The sequence below is a fragment of the Festucalex cinctus genome, chromosome 13, assembly GCF_051991245.1.
Source record: "Festucalex cinctus isolate MCC-2025b chromosome 13, RoL_Fcin_1.0, whole genome shotgun sequence".
Taxonomy (NCBI): domain Eukaryota; kingdom Metazoa; phylum Chordata; class Actinopteri; order Syngnathiformes; family Syngnathidae; genus Festucalex; species Festucalex cinctus.
This window is the reverse complement of record NC_135423.1, coordinates 21,880,141-21,903,138: the sequence shown is the minus strand read 5'-3', so window position 1 is coordinate 21,903,138 and position 22,998 is coordinate 21,880,141. Positions and strand designations below refer to the sequence as shown.

The following is a 22,998-nucleotide window of genomic DNA, read 5'->3' as shown; positions in this document are numbered from 1 at the left end:
TACAGAACATCAGTCAGAAATATACAGTAAACCTTTAAGGTTCTTCAGATACAGTACAGCTGAGAATCTGCAGTTCAAGAGATTTTCACAAACAGCACAAAAAAAAACATGTTTTATTTGTTTGATTCTTGGTCAGTTTTTGTTGAACTTTTTAACATGTTCTACATCAGTCGGACATAATTGTCACAATTGGTCACATTTGAAGGGCTATATTTGTGTTGTTAATTTATTATATCCTATTAAATATTGATGACCTGTTCGATGCCAAATATTGGCTAAAGGTGCAATATTCACCCCCTCACTGTAAGAGAAGCCTCTCCCATAGTGCACATGCATGTATAGTCGTGAGAAAATGGTGGATTTGGAGTATAGGGCATTGTAAAAGGTTTCATTTCCTCAATTTGGACTTGTTTCTGGTACAAATGAACATCCTGAAGTTCAAAGGACTGCAGGTCACAATCAAGGTTATGAGCCTGAGTGAGTGTGACACGGGTCCTCGAACAAATCCAGCGTGCCGGTATCTTCCACTCACTGTAATTAGATCAAGTAATCACTATTGTTACTCTAATAGATTAGTGATCAGTGAAAGCTGAAATAGATCTAAGCTGCCCTGCAGTTGAAACTCAAGTACAGTGCTTTAAAATCGCCTCCCCCCCACCTCATTCTGGTTATAAAATCTTAAATAAGATATTTAGTTTTATACTCTATATGATTTGTCTCCAAAGTTATATATTCTTAAACTATGGCTTTATTACGTTTGTATCAAAGTCAAAAGCCCTTGGATGTACAAGCGGCGCTCATGGGCTGACAATCCTAAAGACTGGAAATGGAATTTCTAAGTTCATCTAAAAAGCAATTGTGCCCAAGTTCTCCACCAACACACCTGATTCATGCTGATGAGCTGATTATTCGATTCAGCTGCGTTGAAAGGAGGGAGACATGGAAAACGGGCTGGATAGGGGCTCTCGAGGACCGAACATGGGCACTCCTGATCGAAAGCAACCTTTCCACCAACCAGTGCAGTTCACTTCAGTTTGTCACTATACAATTTGGAAGTAGAAGGAGCTTAGACAACAGTGTGACAACTGTAACCTGCTAACTGTTCAACAAACAAAGGAGGAGAACAATTGAGGACATCTTGCTTTTTGTATCCATGGTTCTTGGAATGTGGCTGTTGATAACACAAAAAAAAAAAAGAGGGGGAAAAAAAAATAACTTTGTTTGGGATATAGCCCATCCCTGAAGCGCCACACTATTACCGTACCAAAATGGGAGGGTGTCAAAAAAAAAAAGTCGTGCGGTATGTTGTCACAATTTTTGATCATAGGATAAAAATCTGAACTGCTTGGTGGAAACACAGGTTTAAGGTTCTTTTGGCAGTGGTATAAAGAAAAGCGTGAACAACACGTGCTGATTTCCTGAGGAATCTGATTGTTAGTTGGTGCATTATAAAACTAATGACATTTTGTGACGTTTTGTGTTGTTAGTCATTTGTAACAGTCAAGACAAAGAGATTAGATTTTAAAAATTTTAAGGACACCTGCTTTGCACTTGTAAACAGGAAAACAAATGATTGTGTCTGTAATGATGTTTATATTTTTCTGAAGCCTAACCGCAGTAGCACCATAAATCACCAATCTGCATTATTTTTACTAGACTTCCAAGTATAAGATGGCAAATTTTATTTTATTTCTACAAAAATGATTTTTCTGTCAAAAGAGCACAACTACTTTATTTCCTGAGTCTGTTGGACTTTAAAAAAAAAATCATTTTGCAAAATTATCTCAGTGAAAATTGACCTGTTTACAACAAATTAAAAGTTTTAAATTTGTATATTAATTAGTCATTGTGCTGGGTTCTGAACCCTGGAATGTTCTAGTTAGGTGGGCATCCGTCAATGACGGAAGTGCTCACTCACCTTTTCGGCAAAGTGCCTTTTCTTATGATGCAAACCCTCTAAATAATACACGGAATGAGAAGCAAGGTCTGTACTGACCCGCTTCGATCGGCGAAAACATGCTTCACGTTGCTCAGTCCGTGTATTTTTTTAAGGCCTTGCATCATAAAGTAATTGGTGAAAAAGTGGGCACTTCACCGAAGTTGCGGTTGTGGTCTAGTTTGCCTACCCATAAACGTATACCCTGTGTTTTGCTGGACTTATTGGTAAGTAAAGGTAAAGGTATCCTAAGGTAAAAGGTTGACTGTGTTGGGGTTATCCAAATCTTCTGGGTGTCTGTTGAACTACAATCACTGAGTTGGTATTGTGTCTGTACTGTCCGAACACCTTGGTCATTTATATACACACTTGGCATTGAGACACAACGGCTTGCTAAAAAAATATTGAAAAGTTATTGTGGAAGAAAACAGAAACATGCTTAATCTATCCATAACACATGCAGTTAAAAAAAATAATAATAATCAAATTTTGCATATCACTTTGGCAAGGGAGGCAACATAACATTTTCTTTTAGTCTTTTCGGCTCTCTACTCTTGTTAATATTTGTATCTTTTGATCTTTTACATACAAAAACTTTCCTTTTTTTTGACATTACTTCACAAAAAGAGCAACAGACAACAAAATAAACCCACACGTTGTGAAAAGACAAGCAAATGAGAGGCAAACAAGTTGCATAATTTCACAATGACAAATAGAAAAGTAGACTGGAGAGTAGTGGAATGTTGGAAGAAATTTGCCTGTTTTGGGTAGTGGTGGACCACAGACTGTCATGTGTTTGGAAATGAGGGCTTGAAAAAGCACATCATTCTCCTGTATGACAGAATCTTAGGCAGCTGATGCAAGTGTGTGTGTCCACCATCTTCTATAAATAAGTCTAACCCCAGCAATGACCTGTGTTGTGGAGATGAGAGCAGTTCAGGGCTGTGGCTGCAGAAGGAGCTGCAGATAGTGCAGAACATTGGCTTGGCTTTAAGGCTCAAGGTCAGTGGTAAGCCTTTTTCTACAAGTGCGCGCTCTGACTGAGGAGCAAGCCAAGACTCAAGCTCTATTATTAGGCATTCGGGAGTGTCGTGTCAGTGTATCTGCCCAGCGCATTCAGTGGAACACATCAATCCCAAATGAGGAGCATCCAAGATGCTTGGAAGAGTCTAAATCTGGGGATAATCACCTGGAAGAATCAGAGAGATTGTGACAGTGGGAGTGAGTGGAGAACAGCGATTTTATGGGGATTTTGTCAGCTTCATCCTTTGTTCTTTTTGACACGAGAAGACCATGTTATGTTATGACACAGATTTACAACTCGAATGGCGCCAAACGTGCCATTTTGATTTTAATGAAAGTTGTACGATTGGCGTTGACTTCATCATTTGTTGTTTTTACAAAGGACAATATCGAGCTTTTGTGTTCTATTGGATTAAGGAAAAATATTGTTGGTAGCTAGCAGAAGTACAAGAATGGACATTTAGCCATTGTGTGGCTACATATGGTCCCATTCGAACTGAATTAAATGAAGATGAATCTAAATTTTGTGTACATGTTTGTACTTCATGTTTCAATATGAAAATAGAAGCAAAAGGCAGTCATAAAGCGATTCAGTCTGCAGAGCTAGTGCTGGCCCACCACTACAAAATCATGGATCACTTTTGGCTCCAATTCAGTGTAGCCATTTAACTGGTCAAATGATGCTGTAGGTTTTGGGCTTTATGGCCTTGCATCAGAGCCCTCTTCAAACTTAATGTAAGTATGTACAGTGGAAGGCTGTACGCCTCTAAATTGTCATAGAACCTTGGCATTTGACCCGCCGTATTCTCCGATCAGCAAGGATGAAAGAATAAACTGCGTTTTTAGATTTAACTTTGGCATTTGAGCAACATTTATTCCAAAAGAAGACCCAGCCTAAACAGGTTGTAAGATAACAAAGTCACATTTATCGTGACACGCAGCGACACTTTACTTTTATAACTCAAATTCTGTGTGAGTGGAGAAGAACATACATCAGAACTTCCAAAAAGTATGCAGATTCATTGAAGCAACAGCACTCCAACGTCTCCATACACATCACTTCCTACCAAAGTGTTTGATGTTTTGTCTTTGGATGGATACTTTGATTTCTGTTATTTCCTATTTCAGTGGTTCTCAACCGTGGTCCTCGAGTACCCCTATCTAGCCTGTTTTACATGTCTCCCATAGCCAACACAAGTGTTTCAAATGATCAGCTAATCAGCAAGCTCTGCATGAAGCCTGATAACGATCCTCAGCTGTGTTGGCTTTGGGAGAAATGGAAAACTGGGTGGATAGGGGTACTTGAGGACCGGGTTGAGAACCAGTGTCCTTTGATATACGTTATTAGAAATGATACGTTTTCACTGCATCAGATGTGCCTGATTGGAAATATCATAGCTACATTAGCTTAACTTTTAGCTTAATAACTTAACGGCAATAACGTAGATGAAGCACATTCCCCAAATATTTGGTATGTGGCTTTGTGCCTAGTAGTTATTGATCTGTAGTGTGTCCTTAAGTAATATTCAAAATTATGACATTTAAAGTCATGTCTGTGTGACTCACACCTAATTAGTAAATCTTCTGTCAAGCATCAGTAAATAGCCTTATGTGATAAGTTGTGGTACTCGTGCTGCATTCGAGGATGGTCGGAAGTCTGATATATCCGAGTTGTTTTTTCCCAGTTCCGACCTGAAAGCGTTCGAGGCGAACGTAAAAAACCAAAATGGCGGATAGTGATAAATTGTTCTTTATTTTGGTCCTCAAAACTCATTTTGACCTCTAGAAAACTCACCTTTTTGCAATTTTGCTGCACTTAGTTTTAATCTTATTTCATAAGCATTCCATTCAGTTAAGTAGTTGGCCGTATAATTTCATGCAGTGAGATGGCGGTAATACTGTCACGTACGTGGCGTTACGTGGAGTTATGTTGAATATTTATGAATGAAGAAAACTATCTAGTTTTATATTCGAGTAAATTGTGTTTTGCCATTCAGAGTGATGTCACGTTGTAGTCCGCCGGTGAAGTCGGGGTCCTTTTTTTCTTCCGACTTCGCAAGTGAAATTTCCGAGTTCAAGGGCTGCGTTGCCATACACACTTCCTGGTTTGAACTCGGAAAAGTCTGACTTCCAACCATCCTCGAATGCAGCATCAATTTTTGAAGCTGCCTCGCCTCAGCTATTTATTTGCATCACCCCCCCTCAGCTATTTATTTGCACCCACTACTCCACCATGCTGCCTCATATACAGTAATTCCCAACCAAAATTCCTTCAGTCTACCACTCTCCCACTTGTCTTCATAAATCAAGGTGCAACACTTTCAAATGTTTTTTTGTTTTTTTTTTGTCAAATACTTTCATAGCGCTCTTTTACTAGTCTCTTACATTGCATGCATGCCGAAATCCACTCAGGAGATCAATGCACAATAAAAACTCTCATAACCATCGACACGTCATTGGGTTACACAGCTTGATCATTCAATAAGATTGCATCATGTAAACATGCCTTTTTCACATGGCTCCCAGGCCTTAGTTGCTTGAAGCTGTGCAGCTGATTTTGAAAACGCAAATCAAGGCTCTCGATGGGGAAAACAAACATGATAAATTTGACGGTTGCGTTTTAAATGCAAATGAGCAAGAAGAAATCAAAATCAGGTGCACATCCTCAAAAAAAATTGACAAACACTTCCCTCTCCGTGTTGCTAAACAGTTTCATCAGTGAAACATTGATAACAATTTATATATATATGTTTAAAAAAAAAAAGGAAAAAAAAAACAGTTCATACAGTTAGAAAAAAAAGATGATGTCACAAACGCCCAACCAATAAAGATAAATAAATCTATCTGGATATACTCTAAATGGATAAATATCACTCGTATTCTATTCATCTTTTCAATGATAAAATCTGTCTCTCAATGATGGCACCATTGCGTTCGAAAAACAAAATGATTGCGAACACATTGTGATCTTTTTCATAGATTTCAAGTCCCCGGCTCTCCTTCTGTCCGGGATCTCCCTCGACCTTCCGCACCCTGGAATGCTGCTGGGAGGAACGTTTGGTTTGTGCTTTGGGAGAGACAAACATTTACACACCAAGTCCATGTATTCGTTCGTTCTTCTCCAACATCGACGTAGAAGGAGAGCGGCGAAGGTCGTTACTGTCATCCGAAGCCCCCTGGGCTCCACATAGCTGCCAACTCTGGTGTAAGAGCGAGCGAGAGATAGGGAAGAGGAGCGAAAAAAATGTGTTCATGGTACTAGCTGTGTTTGTGTTAAAATAATATTTTGCCAAGAGACAAAACATAAACACCATCATTCTTCTTCTCTTGGCTTTGGCTTGGTGACGATGATCAGAAGCAGCTCCTTCTCGCTTGGCTTCACTTTCAGCCGCAGGAGGAAGCGACTGAGCCGCGCTCCCTCGCTTCCCCCCTTTCGCATGTTTTGCCAGAGCGTCATGTCCCCCTCCAAGTCTCTCACATTCACAAACTCACCTCCTCTCTCCTGTCGTGCCTCTGACAGGTCTTCCGTTCCTTCTTCTTTTTTGTGCTGTTGCCGTTCATCCTCCCTGTCCCGTCCCTTTTTTTTCCCCCAGTGAGGCTGACATAGTCCAGAAAAGCACCATGGGATGCGTCAGAAGACTGCCATCATCTCCCCCATCGTATCCCCAAATAACACAAAGCAGCTCCATTTGCTTGTTCCCTGTCCAGCCCTGCGAGGATTTATCTCTCCCTGTTAAGAGAGGGCTGAGGAGCTTGTCGTAAAAAATGGCAGTTAGAATATCTCTCGAAAATGAGATTAAAGTGTCTTTTGAGTCTTAGATTTGTGACTCAACTCTCTAAGTGATGGACACTTGATTGTCATTCCATCATCACAGAGAGTAACAAGATATCTGGTTTGACCCCTGCACTCAACTCTTAATGACTTCATTCTCACACTCGCACATTCATCCCACTGCTCTTCCTCTGCTCTTCCTCATCAGACGTAGGCTGACTCACTGGACTGTGTGCGCCCCAGGTTGGGCGGTTGGGACAGATGCGCCATGTCTTTCTTCCTGATCTCACAAATGGATTTCCTGCGGGCCTGGACGCCCCTGATGGCCGCTTTAATCTTGCGCCAACCCAGATGGTTGAGCTCGGCCAGGTTGAGCACCACGCAAATGCCGCTCACCGCGAACATGAAGACCAGGAAAACCGTTTTTTCCGTGGGCCTCGACACGTAGCACTCCACCTCCTTCAGACATGGGTAGCGGTCGCATTCGAAAATCCCAGGCACGCTAAAGCCATAGAGGAAATACTGGCCCGCCAAAAATCCAATCTCCAGTGCGTTTCGGAACACCACTTGAATGATGTAAAAACGTGAGATCCCTTCTTGTCGCCGTACTTTGGAGCTCTTTCCGTGCGTGAGGCCTCGCGGGGCGTTGGGGATCTCCTTTACTTCTAAGCAGTCAGGTTCTTCCTTTCCCCCGCCGCCGTCGCCACCGTGCTGGACTAAAATTCCGTTAATGTTGCGGAGCTTTCGAGCCCCATCCCTTCCCCCGTAGTCCCGCTCCATTATGGGATAGAGAAAAGAGTAGCGTCGGTCCCTCTGTTTGGCCGACTGGTGGACCGAGTAGGTAATGAAGCAGAGACTTGGCGTGCACACCAATATGATCTGGAATACCCAGTAGCGGATGTGGGAAATGGGGAAGGCCTTGTCGTAGCACGCTTGGTTGCAGCCCGGCTGCAGGGTGTTACAGATGAACATGGTCTGCTCGTCCTCATACACCGTCTCGCCGACGATAGCCACGATCAGGATGCGAAAGATCACAACCACCGTCAGCAGGATCCTAGAGAAGGGAAACATAAACAGAGAAATGAGGAAAATCTTTTACATCTTCTAAGACAAACAAAGCAGTCCAGTTGTGATCAATTCAATGAAATGATCAGGATGAATGAAAATTCCCAAAAGCATAACAAGAAACACTTTTCTCCACTCCTTACGGGTATTATGATAATTGTGTTATATGACAATAAACAAATGACCTGCACCTGTGTCTACGTCTCTAAGTCTACATTTACTTAAGTATTTGACTTACAAATCAGTGGTTTTCAACCAGGGAAACACATTTTTCTTATACTGGCCATAGTCTTTTCTTCTTTCCCTTTCTCTTTGTTTTGAGATGCATTGGTGCTACGTTTCAAACACAAAATAGAAATTCCTACACAAATGTAATCAAAAACATTATTCAGAAAACTAAATGAACTAGTACATGACTGAAATTCTTTTTTATTTAACCTCTAATTAGTAATTACTTAGAATCAACTTCCATCCATCAATTTTCTAAACATTTTTTCCAAATTAGGGTGTAATGTGAGTTGGTGGCAATCCAGCTAAGTTTGGGCAAAATGTGCACAACATCCTGAACTGGTCCCCAGTCATTTTTGTTGTAATTTTTTTTAATGCCTAAATCATTTCCTCGTGATGCAAATGGTTAATTTTTTGTGTTTCCTGAAAAATCAGACAAAAATTACTTGGGCGATTATTTCAAGAAGACGTCAATATTGACAATTGCGAGCTTACGTCACAAGCCAAAATGGCGGTGATAATCGGTGAAATGGCGCTCTCCGCTCATTGAAAAACATTCAACTTTGGATCCTGAAAAACAATTTTTTGGTGAGAATTATTTTGATTTAAAAATATGATGAGAAATGTCATTTGGCTAAATTAACAACCTGCTTGGTTTCTACAATAGTCACAGGCAAAGGAAATCAAATCTGCTGTTTGTTTCCACCATATAGCCTAAAGGAAGCATTTTCAATGCGTGGCACTGGAGAAATATTAGAAATGCCAGAATATTTAAATATGTCAATAGGCAACCAATCACACCGCTACCCAATTTAGAGTTTTCCAAGTACCAAGAGAAAACCCTCGCAAGGCCAAAGCGTGAACATGCAAACACCACATGAGATTGAAATGTAGAACCTTTCGACTGGCGGAAGTGTTAACAAGTTTTGAGATTTTTTCATTGACATTGTAAAATCTTCTTTAAATTCAGTTTTTATTGTGAACATTTTTTTCCCCCAAGAAACTCAAACCATTTTTGTTATGGTCGCCATCAGTCATCTTTTTCTTCTATTTATAGTTTGCACCCAGTGCTTGAATTCTGTCACAGGAAAAATAACGCTGCGATATGGGAGAGCTAACCCTGTCAATAGGCCACGGATGATTGTATATTTATTTTTTTTCTGCAAAAAACAACAGCAACAAAAAGCATGCATACAAATTCTAGTTTTGTAGTTTCTAGTTGGATAAATCACCATTTGACAAAGTGTGTAAACTACAGTGACTTTGCAAAGGAAGACACTGGACTATAGTCAACAAAGAAGATCTCGACTGACTTGACCTACTCTCCAACTGCTTTGTCGAAACAGTTTAGACACAAAGTAGCTCCAAAAGAAATGGCCCATGCATATTAATGGTGGTGGTGGGGGGGGGGGATTCAGAATAAAGGTCAGGCAATCATGGGGAGGCAACTAAAGAGGCTTTGTGGGTCCTCTTCATCAGGAAGAGCGTAGAAGAGCAACGTCACAGAGGTAAAACAAATGGAAGACACCAAGTTGATGATGGAGAGCGACACACTGTCACTTCTTGACTACTGTTCATCCTGATGAGGACCAGGGAAGAAAAATTGGATTCATCAGCAGGATAGAAAATGCCACAAAATGTCCACGCATGGGCAATCCCATGACTCACTTCTGCTTTCTTTTGTTTTGTTTCTAGTGCAACTGTGAATATGTATTATGTTTAACAGTGCCAAATGTAAACAGAACACAACAAAGGCGGAGTGCATTGAATATTGTAAAATGGGTTAGATAAACATGAGGCTACTACAGTTTGTGAGGTTTATATTGGCATACGTGATATTTTTTACACATACTGTATTGTATGCGCGGCACGGTAGTCGAGTGGTTAGCACGTCCGCTTCCCAGTTCTGAGGTCTCCGGTTCGAGTCCAGGCTCGGACCTTCCTGGGTGGAGTTTGCATGTTCTCCCCGTGCCCGCGTGGGTCTTCTCCGGGTACTCCGGTCTCCTCCCACATTCCAAAGACATGCATGGCAGGTTAATTGGGCGCTCCGAATTGTCCCTAGGTGTGCGTGTGAGTGTGGATGGTTGTGTGTCTCTGTGTGCCCTGCGATTGGTTGGCAACCAGTCCGGGGTGTCCCCCGCCTACTGCCCAGAGCCAGCTGAGATAGGCGCCAGCAGCCCCCGCGACCCTTGTGAGGAATAAGCGGTCAAGAAAATGGATGGATGTATTGTATGCAATGCAAGGGCCAGCCGTAGCCAATGTGGCGCTCTAGGCGAAATTTTATTTGGCGCCCCCCTCCATTAACGATTTACATACGCTTAAGTGAAGCTGAATTTGTAGTATTGCCTTTCATTTATAAGATAACATCACACAATTTCATATTACATATTAAGTAATCGTTTTATTTTAATATTCTGTAATTTGTCAATTCATCAAAAAGTTTCATTCCTTAACATGAGTCAGTAGCAATAAGTTGCATTACGTACATTGGCATTTGCAGGAGATTGAGGACATTAGGAGAAAATGTTTTTTAAAAATTAAAATAAATAATAATAATAATAATAATAATAATAAGAATAATAATAATAATAATAATAATAATAATAATAATAATAATAAGAGGAAGAAGAAGAAGATCACCAAATGAACCCTGAGTTCAAAGCCCCTGCTGCTGCTCACCGCTCCCTCAGTGGATGGGTCAAATACGGAGAACGAATTTCACCTCACTTAGACGGGTGTGACAATCACTACTATAATATAACTAAGTTTGTTGAAGTCCTCCTTTCTGCTCTTGTGTTCCTCTCCAACAAATGACTTTCTTTTGTTATTTTCTTCCACTGTTCAGCCCTCATTTATTTTTCTAATGTAAGGCTAAGGAAACAGCACCTTAACAGCAAGCCTTTTTTGTATCACTGCTTGTGTGCGAATGTTGGTTGTCTCACTACAATACAGACTTTAAATCAGATGCAGTGACAGTCTTGCATGGAGACATCTCTGCGGAAAATGGCGCAATGATCCATGTGTGACCGGAGCATTTTCACTGCTCTGGGTCGATGAGCAGACAACGTTAAGTGGGGCCCCTCACAGAATGAGATGGGGCTAGGTCGTAATGTAAGGCTAAGGAAACAGCACCTTAACAGCAAGCCTTTTTTGTATCACTGCTTGTGTGCGAATGTTGGTTGTCTCACTACAATACAGACGGCATCCATTTCTGCTGATTGAGCGTTTCCTTGAAGTTTGGGTCCACTTCCATATAAGTCCATATAATCACCACCATTTATTTTAATGAGAATCTCATGAACAACAACATGATGATTGATGAATGACTCCCATTGCTCCATGTGACTAAAGTGCACAGCATTAAATAGCCCATCAAACCTGACCTCATTACATTAATCATGGATTTATGGCTTTTGTGTGTATACAAGCAATATGATGGTCACATATCAAAGCAAATTTTCCGGGAGTGTGTTGTGAAATTGTTGCAGTGACTTTTTTTTTTTTTTTTTTTTTTTTTATTAATTTTTTTTAAATATATATATATATATATATAACATATATATCTCAAAGGTTTTTGGTCAGATGAGACCCAAGTTTATTTTTACATTTTTTTTTGGTACTATATGTGGCAGAAAACAAATGCCAGTGTAACACCATGCTGTCATTATGATGATTATCATGCCGTCTGTATTGTAGTGAGACAACCAACATTCGCACACAAGCAGTGATACAAAAAAGGCTTGCTGTTAAGGTGCTGTTTCCTTAGCCTTACATTACGACCTAGCCCCATCTCATTCTGTGAGGGGCCGCACTTAACGTTGCCTGCTCATCGACCCAGAGCAGTGAAAATGCTCCGGTCACACATGGATCATTGCGCCATTTTCCGCAGAGATGTCTCCATGCAAGACTGTCACTGCATCTGATTTAAAGCCAGTGAGAGGGGGCTCTTTGATTGCCGGCAAATCAAGATGGCCTTGTTCAGGGCCACAATAGGCCATTTTTAAATATGCCGACCTGTGGGTGCGACATTACCAGCACCCAGTATGGCCCATCTTCATGCAGACTGATGCTGCTCGCTACTGAAGTCACACACACAAAAAAAAAAAAACACCACCAGCACCATGTCAGCAACTCGTCAACAAACAATATACACCCTGTATTGCCCTGTACCATATTTACTATTTTTAACCATGCGTTAAACTTATCCACACCTTTATCTCTGACATGAGTGTGAACACAGAAAAGGTGTACAGTATTATTTATACTGAAGGTAAGTGGACTTTAATTAGGTGACATCTGAAAAGGCAATTGATTGCACTGGATTGCATTTAGGAATATCACGTACACGGGGCTGAATACAAATAAATGCACACCACACTTTTCCGATTAAATTTACTTCAAATTTTGAAAACAATACAGTATATAATTTTGATTCCACATCACAATTATGTGCAGTTTTATGTTGGACTGTCACATGAAATCTCAACAAAATATACCACTATGAATAGTTTTTCAAGGCACTGTATATTAAACAATGTTTTAACGCTTAATAATGCTTCTCTAACACCAAGCTCAAACTCAGATTATCTGGTAAATCCGCTCTGTGTTGTGGACCAGACGTGTAGGTCACACTACAAGTCTGAACCTGACAAGACACCACCCGATCTTCGCGTGCTGTCATGCCAAGAGCACCACGTCGGTACTGGTTGTCGGGGAGGCGAAACAAAAAAAGAGGCAGGACAGGGAGCGTTTGGTCAATGGTGCTGAACCAAAAGGACGACGACATAGGTATGTCACATTATGCGACAAGGTGAGTAAAAATCCTGACATGCTAGACTTTCGTGGTGGTGGTCGTGAAGCATGCCAGACACTAGGTGACCAGTCGTTGAACGTGTCACACTACACGGGTGACGCTACTTGAAAATCAGGCTATTTTCTTGTACCGTAGTCTAGACCAGTGCATTAGGCTGTTAATACTACGTTCCAAGTGGTCAAATAGCCCAAGACAGCTAGCTGTTAGCCACTAGCTGCTAACAATGATAACTGATGAGAGTAAGTATATCTGCCATTACAGCAGCTGGCTATATAAGGGGATCTGACCGATGCATGTTGTTACTGAGTATATACCAACTCGGTCTGGTTTTGCCAGTGAATAAAACAGGCAGGAAAAGCTGACATCATATTATCATGACTTCACACACGTAATGGCTAAATATGATGGCACCCATTCTGTGAGTAGATGTCCTTGTCTACATGTAGCAGGGCATCTCCCAAAACAAAGATATTTTTCTACAACTTGGCCCCTCATCCACACCAAAGTGCAGATTTACGGCATTAAAACTCTCCGACCAAAGAGAAGATCTGCGGATATTCTGTTTATGCATCTGTGTGGAGGTCAATAAACCGGGGTTTTGCGTTTCAAAACGTCACTGCCTGCGATAAAATTCTCATTCTGTGTTTACATTCGGAAACAGTACAGATGCCCTCACACTAACCATAATCCACCAGCTGGTGGGAGAACTCTGGAGAAATGGCGTGAAAATTTCCATATGTCCCAATGCTGTCGTCATTTCACCAAACTAATGCGGTTAGGTGTAGATGGAGGATTTTTTTTTTAACCCCTAAAACTAGGTGGTGTGTACGTAAGGTTTTTGTTTTTTGTTTTTTTTTCCTAGACAGAGGGGGCAGGATATTCGATTTTACAAAAACCCGCTACGTGCCTGTAGCTCTGCCAAGCAGAGGAACTTCAGTCAACTCTACCGGGGCCACAAAAGTACTCCAAAGATGTAGCAGAAAGCCTTGACACAGTGTGGGAAATGTGAGAGTCAACATCAGAACGTGGCAGGGAGGACTGAACGTACTGTCATATGTGGTAGACCGCAGGCGGAACTGTATTGCACTTTTGAGCCTCCGGGTCTCATTAGCCTCATCAAACCGCATCTTGCCACAGATATCATGACAGACTGGGAGAAAACTTAGCAAGGCTGAATGTGGAGAACAAAATGCATCAGGCAAACATGGCTGGTGTAGCCACCAAGAACATCGTGTCAACTCAACATTTTTTGTAAAGCACTGCATAATTTTCCATTGTGTGTGAGGGTGAATTAGTTAGGCTGTTCTTGTAGCTCTCCTTGTCCTTTCCCTGCTAAGTGGGGCAGCAAAGTCTCTCACACAAGGAAAGGATGTCAAGAGAACCACATAGTGAGTGTGACTGGTGTATACTGCATACTATGTACCAACAAGTGTCTGCACATATTGCATGTCCTGGAATCAGTTTCTGACATGACTTCAAATTCTTTTGTCATAAAACTTATGAAATTGTATTGCTGTAAAAATGTTGAAGTTTTTTGTCTGTCCATTACCCGCAAGTACATTAAACCTGGAGAAGAATTTGACAGTAAGAAAAAAAGAAAGAAAGAAAGAAAGAAAGAAAGAAAGAAAGAAAGAAAGAAAGAAAGAAAGAAGGAAAAATAAATAAAGAAAGACGATAAAAGGTAGTACTATATTTTTCTTAATCTCTAAGTAGTATGATCCTATTGTATATGAATAGAAATGTGTTGCTACTTTGTTAGAAGGGAAGTCAACCCAAAAGATTTCTTTACAATAATATGCTTTATGTTCAGGGCTCAGGTAATGACCAATCACGTCTCAGCTGTTTTCTAAGTTTGGGCATGTGACGTTTGCAAGCTGAGCCATGATTGGTCATTCCATGAGCCCTGTGCGACTGTGATGTCATTTTCAGTCGACAGCAAGTGGCAAAATGGCCGCCCCATGAGTTAGCTAAAAAAGCAGGTGGATTTTGCTGCTTTATTCATATTCCACTAACGCAAAATTAATCATCCGGATATGTATAGATTCATGGGGCTGCATAAAACATACTGTATTTTTATCGTAAATAAAATGTTTGGGTTGACTTCCCGTTGAAGTGTGAATCCAGGGAAAGGCCCTGGCTACTGAACCTGACATTTTGCCAGATAACATTTGGATTGAATTTAGTAGGGTGAAGGGAAATCTACCAATCACATTGGTTTTGCCAGTCTTGTGTGGCACAGATGTGGATTCACAGGGCGGAGATAATCCTTTCTAGCGCGTGAGGGCGCGCAGTTGACATGCGCCTCAAAACAACAGACCGCCGACGAAAGTGGAAAAATCTGAGGATTTTTTTTATTTTTTTATTTTCTCAATCTTCCCACCTGTGATGAGCTGCCAGGTCTAAGAGTAAGACAGGCTGCAGAACAATTTGAAAAATGGGGAAGAAAATGTGTGTGCCTTTGTATTGACCGTGTTAAGAAGCTTAGTGAGCAGATAATTCACAATACCAGAGTGAGAGACATATTTTGTATTTCATCACAAGCAAACCAACATCAACAGTGACTACAGACTACTTGAACTAGCTGGATTCACCTAAAAAAAGGACATCAAATTGCGTTCTAGGATGAATTAGTTCCAGACAGGGATAAAAAGATTATAAAGTCACCCAGAAAAAAAAAGATCCAGTGAGGCTGAGACATCTCCTTAAATTAAAAGAGAAACCTGCCAGTGCCAGGACAGTATGTGAGAGATCGAGTGGGGTAGTAAGGAAACCAGCAGTGGAAGAAAATCTCATCACAGAGAATGAATTATATAATAGTTTCAACACGCAAACCCATTGCATGTAATCTGTGACTGGGCCAAGGGAGGATTCTTGCATTAGCATTTTTTTTATTGTTAATGCCATCAAATAGCTTTACATGATCAAAACCTATGCACTAAACCCTCGCCTACCCAGTCACCCTTTTGTCTAAGAGTCAGAGGCGAGGTCTGAATGAACATTTTCACCTACACACGAGATAAGAAACCCTTCTAGATAAAGGTTAGTCACAAATCAAATTGTGCAAACAATTCATGCTTTATGCTAAGGTACAAAAATGCATTTTCTTGTTTGCACACATCAAATTATTGAGCACTATTCTTCCTCCCCAAAACAATCAAGCAATAGTTACGCTTCATCTCACCGCGCGTGCACTTTGGTCACATATGTATTCAGATTAGCACGTTTCAGCACGCTCGCACCCTCTGCTCCCAGCAGACGCTGTTTGTTGTTCCCTTTGAATAATATTTTGCCTGTGTGACCACGCAAGCGTCGGGGATTATGCAAAAACATTACACCAACACATCTCGTAAACCAAGTGCAGAAATTGGGTTTCTGCCACGTGACTGTATATTCATTTTTTTTCTCCTTCATTATACAGGGTGTTTAGAAAAATCATTGTGTATGTATTATGGACTCAATTTGAAATATGTCTGTTCATTTTTTTTTTAGACAAACTGACTAGGACTGGCTTAAAAAAAATAAAATAATTGATATCGAATCACCTGAGATTAGCTGGCAACCAGTTCAGGGTGTACCCCGCCTACTGCCCATAGCCAGCTGGGATAGGCTCCAGCACCCCGGCGACCCTTATGAGTAGCAAGCGGTTCAGAAAATGGATGGATGGATGGATGGATGGATATCGAATCAATATACCTTTACGAGCCTTTTATCAATTCATAACCATGAATGGATTATTATCTCTTTTTCCCCATAAATTCATAAGAAATTTGAATTTTAAAGGTTGAAAAATCATTGTGCATGTATTATGGACTCAGATTAAAATATGTATATATTTTAGACAAAAAAAAATTGAAAAATGACTAGGGCTGGGTTAAAAAAATAATAATTGATATCGAATCAGTTATCTTTTACGAGCCTGATATCAATTCATAACCATGAATCGGTTATTATCTCTTTTTCCCATAAATTCATAAGAAAATAGAATCTTAACAGGCATATTTTTAAAATCTTTCATCTTACTGTTTTCTTGAAATTTGCTGTTCACATGAATTTAAAAGTATTTTCTGAAATTTATGAAAGACCTGATAATTGAGAATATTCCTAATTTATGTTTACAATTATTGAATTATGGAAATATATTCATCTCATCCTTGAATAGAATTTTAAAGGCCATATTTTTAAAATCTTTAATCTTACTGTTTTCTTGAAATTTGCAGTTCACATGAATTTAAAAGTATTTTCAGAAATTTATGAAAGACCTGATAATTGAGAATATTCTTAATTTATGTTTACAATTATTGAATTATGGAAATATATTCATCTCATCCTTGCTGATGTCAATGTTTGTGTAACACTTAAGTGATTACAACACGTGCTACTTTCATGAATAAACTAAATCATTGAACCAGTTACTGCCTCCGCTATATGGAATTTAATGTTTTTGTAGATTTTATCATGTTTATTTAAGAAGAACTGATATTCTATAAAGAATCAATATTGAATTGAAGTGAATCGAATCAGATTGGAAAATAATTGAATTGAACTGAACTCTTGTGAATCAAAATTGAATCATTTGAGGAAATTAGAATGACTTTTCAACCATCTTAAATATTCTGGAGGTGTAATATTTGGTAATATGTAGTTTTAATAGAAGTAATCCATACATTAGATATATACCTTTTATGATGGTATACAGTTCTGCAAGGTACAAAACCATACACCATATTATTAGGGTGAAGCTGAAATGAATATTAAACAGAGATTAATGTGGGATAAGAACGATAATTGGGCACAAAGTAGAGAAAGTCATTGACAATGAGACATAAGAAGATGAGGCTGTGGAGATGAAAGGGAAAGGAGCAGCTGAGGTTCCTTACCCAGGAACACCATCACAACACCGCCCCCCCCCACCCGCCCCCCCCCCCCCCCCCCCCCCCCCCGTTCCTTTCCCTTGGTTTCTCATCCCTTCAATCCCCTCTCCACTCAACTTCCTTCTGCTGGTTACCAAGGCAACAAGCGAGGAGCAGAAAGAAGACAAGGGGAGAGAGAAGTGTGCCGCCGAGCAGCAAAGTAAACTAAAACAGTTTGTTTTTGCTGAGGTTCTATTGGACCAGCCGCACACTGCTGGTTGACTGCGATGCTGAAGATGCTTTGAAGATTTGGAGGGGAAAATCGGCCCTATTGCCCTCTTTTTATTTCATACATAATTTATTGAGAAAGCTTGCTGGAAACTGAACTTGAAGATAATGATGCTCTTTTCAAAAGAAATGGAATGAGGTATTTAAGTTAGTGGTGGGTGCTATGGCCAGAGATTTTTCTCCGCTGGCAGCTCTTGACAGTGATGTAAACCTCTTGAGTGTGATGGCAGACCTGTTAATCCTTTTCACACTCGCATCTTTAACCTTCATCACCTGCTCCCTCTCAGCTTAGCTCTGCCTTTTCGTTACTCGGCTCGTCCTCTCTGTCCCGCTCTACTCTTTATTAGATTTGCTCGTTCCGTTGACTTCCACATAAAAAACTCCTGCCTGTCTTCCTGGGATGTTGCTTGTTTACACATTGCACACTTAGGAAGCAGCATGATCATTTGTTTGAGGTCAACTATAACGGAGCTTTCTAGACGTTTGGGAAGTTTGACACACAGAGCTTCAAGGGAAAGTTAAATGATAAGATTTATTTTCAATAATATGTTCTATTAACTCCCACTAGTCTAAACAGCATTCTGATAAATATTGTGTTTTGTGGAATATGAATTAAGATGAAAAATCCACCCATTTTTATCCATCGCAGAGGGTAGCCATGTTTTTTTTTTTATATATATATACATCCACTCACTCACACAAGCTTACTTCTTGTAGAGGGTAGCCATGTTGCCACTTGCTGTTAACTAAAAATGACATCACAGTTAATCAGGTATCGACTATAGTCACACCTGTTTTCTAGGTTTGGTCATGTGACGTGAGCAAGCGAGCCTTTTGGCACTGTGATGTGATTTTCAGTAGACAGGAAGTAGCTGTACAAAACAAAATGGCGATGAGATGGATAAAACCAAGTGGACTTTTTTGCTTAATTCATGAATTTCATATTTTACAAACATAATATTAATTACAATACCATGTTTAGACTAGTGGGGTCGCATAGAACGTAATGTAATTGTGAAGAAATGTCACTTGACTTTCCCTTGAAAGAGGAAGTCAACCTTAAACATTTCTTGACAATAATATGTTATATGTGACCTCGCAAGTGTAAACATTTCCTAAATGGCTATATTAGACATTTTGAATAACACACACACACACACACACTCATATATATATATATATATATATATATATATATATATATAGATAGATAGATAGATAGATATATATAGATATATATATATATATAGATATATATATATATATATATATATATATATATATATATATATATATATATTTTTTTTTTTTTTATTTTTTTTTTTGCTGATCCAAAAAATTATCCGAGCCATGACTTTTGTGATCCGTTGCACCACTAATACATACATACATACATACATACATACATACATACATACATATATACATACATACATACGTTATTTTATTTCCATTTGTATTTATTTTTGTGTTTAATTTTTGAATTATATATTTTTCTCATATCTGTTTTTGTCATGACTGTGTTTTGTTTGGGGCAAGGGTTATGTTCGGGTCATGGCTGTGTGGTCAAGTGACTGTTTTGAACTGATGCAATCAGCATATAACCGGCATCTCGTTTCAACTGGTAAGAAGCTATGTGAAGTCGGAAGCTATGTGATGTCAGGAATCTTTAATCTCTTTATCTGGTCAGAAGCCAATCACAGAAATCCATGTCAGTCCTGTTACCCACATGTCTAGCCACAGCCAATCTGATCGATTCGTTGTCTATATAAGCCTGACTGTGAAGTGTGTGTTTAAGTCAGATTATACTTCTGTTCCCCTGTGCACCTCCACAGCCCAAGTTAGCTTAGCGTCTCTTGATTCTTGATATATTCTCGTTGTTTCTGGTCTAGTCAAGTTAGTTCCACGCCTCTCGACCTTATGCGAATAAAGAGTTGAAATCTTTTTCCCTATTATTTATTTATTTATTTATTTGACTTTTTTTGGTCCTCCATAGTTTCAGGCCACCGTTGTGGAAAACATTTTTCGCATTAGTTAATTTGAGTGAACTGAATATTTTGTATTCTCTTATAATAAAGATTTTGAGTTAAGTGAGTTAAGCCTATATTCTACAGAAAACATTGCGTAAAAAATTTTGTTCTTCTGTTCATTGAGATATTAAATAAAATCTTTAAATTCTCAATGGGGGTGTACTCATATGCTGCGTACTGTAGCTTTAGATTGATATGCACATAGGGGCTGAAATCTGACTGGGTGCACAGACAAAAAATAACCACATACACGAACTGAAGGCCGTGTAGCCATATTGGGACTAAATGAAAACAATTTTATGTAACAAACACACTATTAGAATTCAAACTGTACCTGTAGGTTGATATTGATCATGTTTCAGCCGGTGGAGATGGTCTTGTTAGCACGAACCACACATCACGGAAGTTTACCTAATGTTGTCTCATTTGAATACATCTATTTAATCCCCTGACTGTATGCAGTTTGGGCATCCAAACACAAAATAGCAATACATCTCATCCTATCACATCAAATTTGAAATCTCAAAATAGCTTCACTCGGAGACTATCTTCCTTGTTGTGGTTTATCAATAGCTCATAGTTCACAGCAGGTCATCTGGCATCAAGCTATATCCAAGCACACGCACGCACGCACGCACACACATGCTCGTAAGCCCACAGGGATGTTCCGGGGCTTGAGGCCAGTGACAGAAGGAGTGAGGTGGCTACACTCTCTCCTGCTGACTGACCTTTATCCTGCATGGCCACCTTCTTCCTAACAGGCATACACACACAGACGCATGTGCATACACGCACTAACATGGCTGCACCCAAATGCATAGAAAAATAGTGTACTTGAGTCATACAGACTGAATATTTATCAGTTACAAGGTAAGGACACCTCTCCATTCACATGTGCACACAAACACAAATACTTTTTAATCACAGAGAAACAAACTCTTCCAGATGTTGCAGGGCGTCACAAAGCCGATTGTGTCTGACATTGCCAGGTTGACCCAATCCCCTCGGAGAAGGATAAAACTAAACTCCATACCAACCAGGAATAGTTATTTTAGCATTACTCTAGCTGTTTTGGATGATAAACATGAGGTTACGTTAAATTAAAATGGTGTTCCCATCAGGTTATTCCAAATAATCTCATTTGTTCAGTTCACGTGTCGTCATTATTTGAGACACCTTTGCACCTGCATAGTCTATTGACGAAAATTCTGGATATAATTAACATTGAATGCAAGAATCAAAGATTCTATTTTAATACAGATTCTTATAAAAATGTGTATTCAAACACGACTCTTGACCACCCCTAGATGCTATCAAACAGCTCTCCCACTAATGTTGATTGGTTCAGTTTGCAGTCTATGTTGTAATAGATTAATGGTCCGCTCGCTCTAAATCGCGGGTCGGTCTCTTGGAGTAAGTAAAAGTAAACTTTAACTGGGAGTGGCAATAAACCGAGTGAAGGAAGAACATGGAGTCTTTTTTGAGAACTATCTGCTGCTTTTTGTGCGGGTCCCTCACGTCATACAGTTGTGTTGGAAAGTTTACATGCCAAGTAGAGGTTGTAAACTTATGCACAGTGCACAGTGAATGGTGAGAAACAGGCCCAATGTCCCTAAAATCCAAAATACTGTGGCAATTGTTCTGATATTTTCAGAGGTTGAAGTTGACATTAGTAGAGATGTGCATGTGAATTTTGGTGATGAGTCATTGCATTTTAGTGTCATTAATCAATGTTTTACTTTTGTAAATTAACAGTTGTGCTCATAAGTTCACATACCAAGTGAATGTAAATTTTCAATCATAACAATAGCATGTGTGACTGTAATTCTTGGAATTCAAGAGAAAAATAATTGGCTGAGCGACAGCTCAAATCATGTAAAATTCACAAGATGTGTGTCACTTATGAGTTGAGTACCACTGTATTTTGCTTTACTCATTGAGCTAATGTTGTTGTCGATGAATGTATCCTGCAATTATTAGTGAAGAAATAAGTTAATATGTATTGAATTGCATTCAAAAAAGGGTAATGCAGTACATGCGGTAAATGGTATAAATTTGACCTACCAATCGTCGTAAAGCTTGTTGATGGTGTAGGTCAGTGGTTCTCAACCCTGGTCCTCGAGTACCATCCAGCCTGTTCTTCCATGTCTCCAACAGCCAACACAGGTGTCTCAAAGGATCAGCTAATCAGCAAGCTATGCATGAAGCCTAATAACGATCCTCAGCTGTGTTGGCTGAAGGAGACATGGGTTGAGAACCACTGATGTTGGCTATCTGCCCCAGTGTGAAAATGGCTTCAAATATACCTGACAGTGGAGCTTCCAGCACTATTTTCAAACAGCTACAAGCTGGCTAAAACAAACAAGACAAACGCAAGAACGCATCCATGTCGAACAATCATCCTTCATTTTCACATTATCTGGAAATGGGAACCAATGGGGGAATGCTAAGTGCTAAGCTAACTTGTCCAGCATAAGCTGCTATCTCGGCCAAACACTGTCCTACCATGGTTCCTCTAAGTCACTATTCCTCGCGTCTATTTCAGTAAAAACAAACAAACAAACAAACAAAAAAAAAAAGTACATCTGACAAGTATCCACTAAATTATGTCTTTATCACGAGGAGCTGGATAGCTGCATGAGACACATCAAGCATGAAGAGAAAACAGAAGACAGAGAAGCCAAGCTAACAGCTAAACAAACCTGAAATGTAGAGCAGTAAAACATCATAATAAGTCAAAGTGGTACACTACGACACATTTGTCAGAAGTCTGAAATGTGTTGCTGCAGATAACCTCAGATATACGGCAAATAAGAAAGTAAATTATCTTTTATCTGTTAAATTATATGTTATCTACAAATCATCTGTTATTGCGAGAGAAAGTACAGTCAGCATACTTCTGAAAATTCTGTCAAATTTGCATTATAAGGTCTATTTTCATGACAGGTATGCGACTTTCTGCCACCAAATTGACAGATGTAGTGGGCGCATAT

At 39.6% G+C, this 22,998-nt stretch overlaps 1 protein-coding gene across 2 annotated transcripts in view; it reads right to left on the bottom strand.

Annotated features, from left to right (window-relative positions):
* Positions 1 to 5,176: 5,176 nt before the first annotated feature.
* The window catches only part of gjd1b (gap junction protein delta 1b), a 33,494-nt gene continuing 15,672 nt past the window's right edge, over positions 5,177 to 22,998 (bottom strand). Inside the window, exons 3-4 of one of the 2 annotated variants that reach the window (XR_013288061.1) lie at positions 6,271 to 7,785; positions 5,177 to 6,159 (exon numbers count right to left, since the gene is read on the bottom strand). Coding sequence is in view for 1 of the 2 variants with exons in the window: in XM_077542077.1 (XP_077398203.1) it covers positions 6,936 to 7,785 (850 nt within the window). In the remaining variant the exon portion in view is untranslated. Of the gene's footprint in view, positions 7,786 to 22,998 lie in introns of both variants that reach the window. The other variant, XM_077542077.1, reaches the window with a different exon arrangement.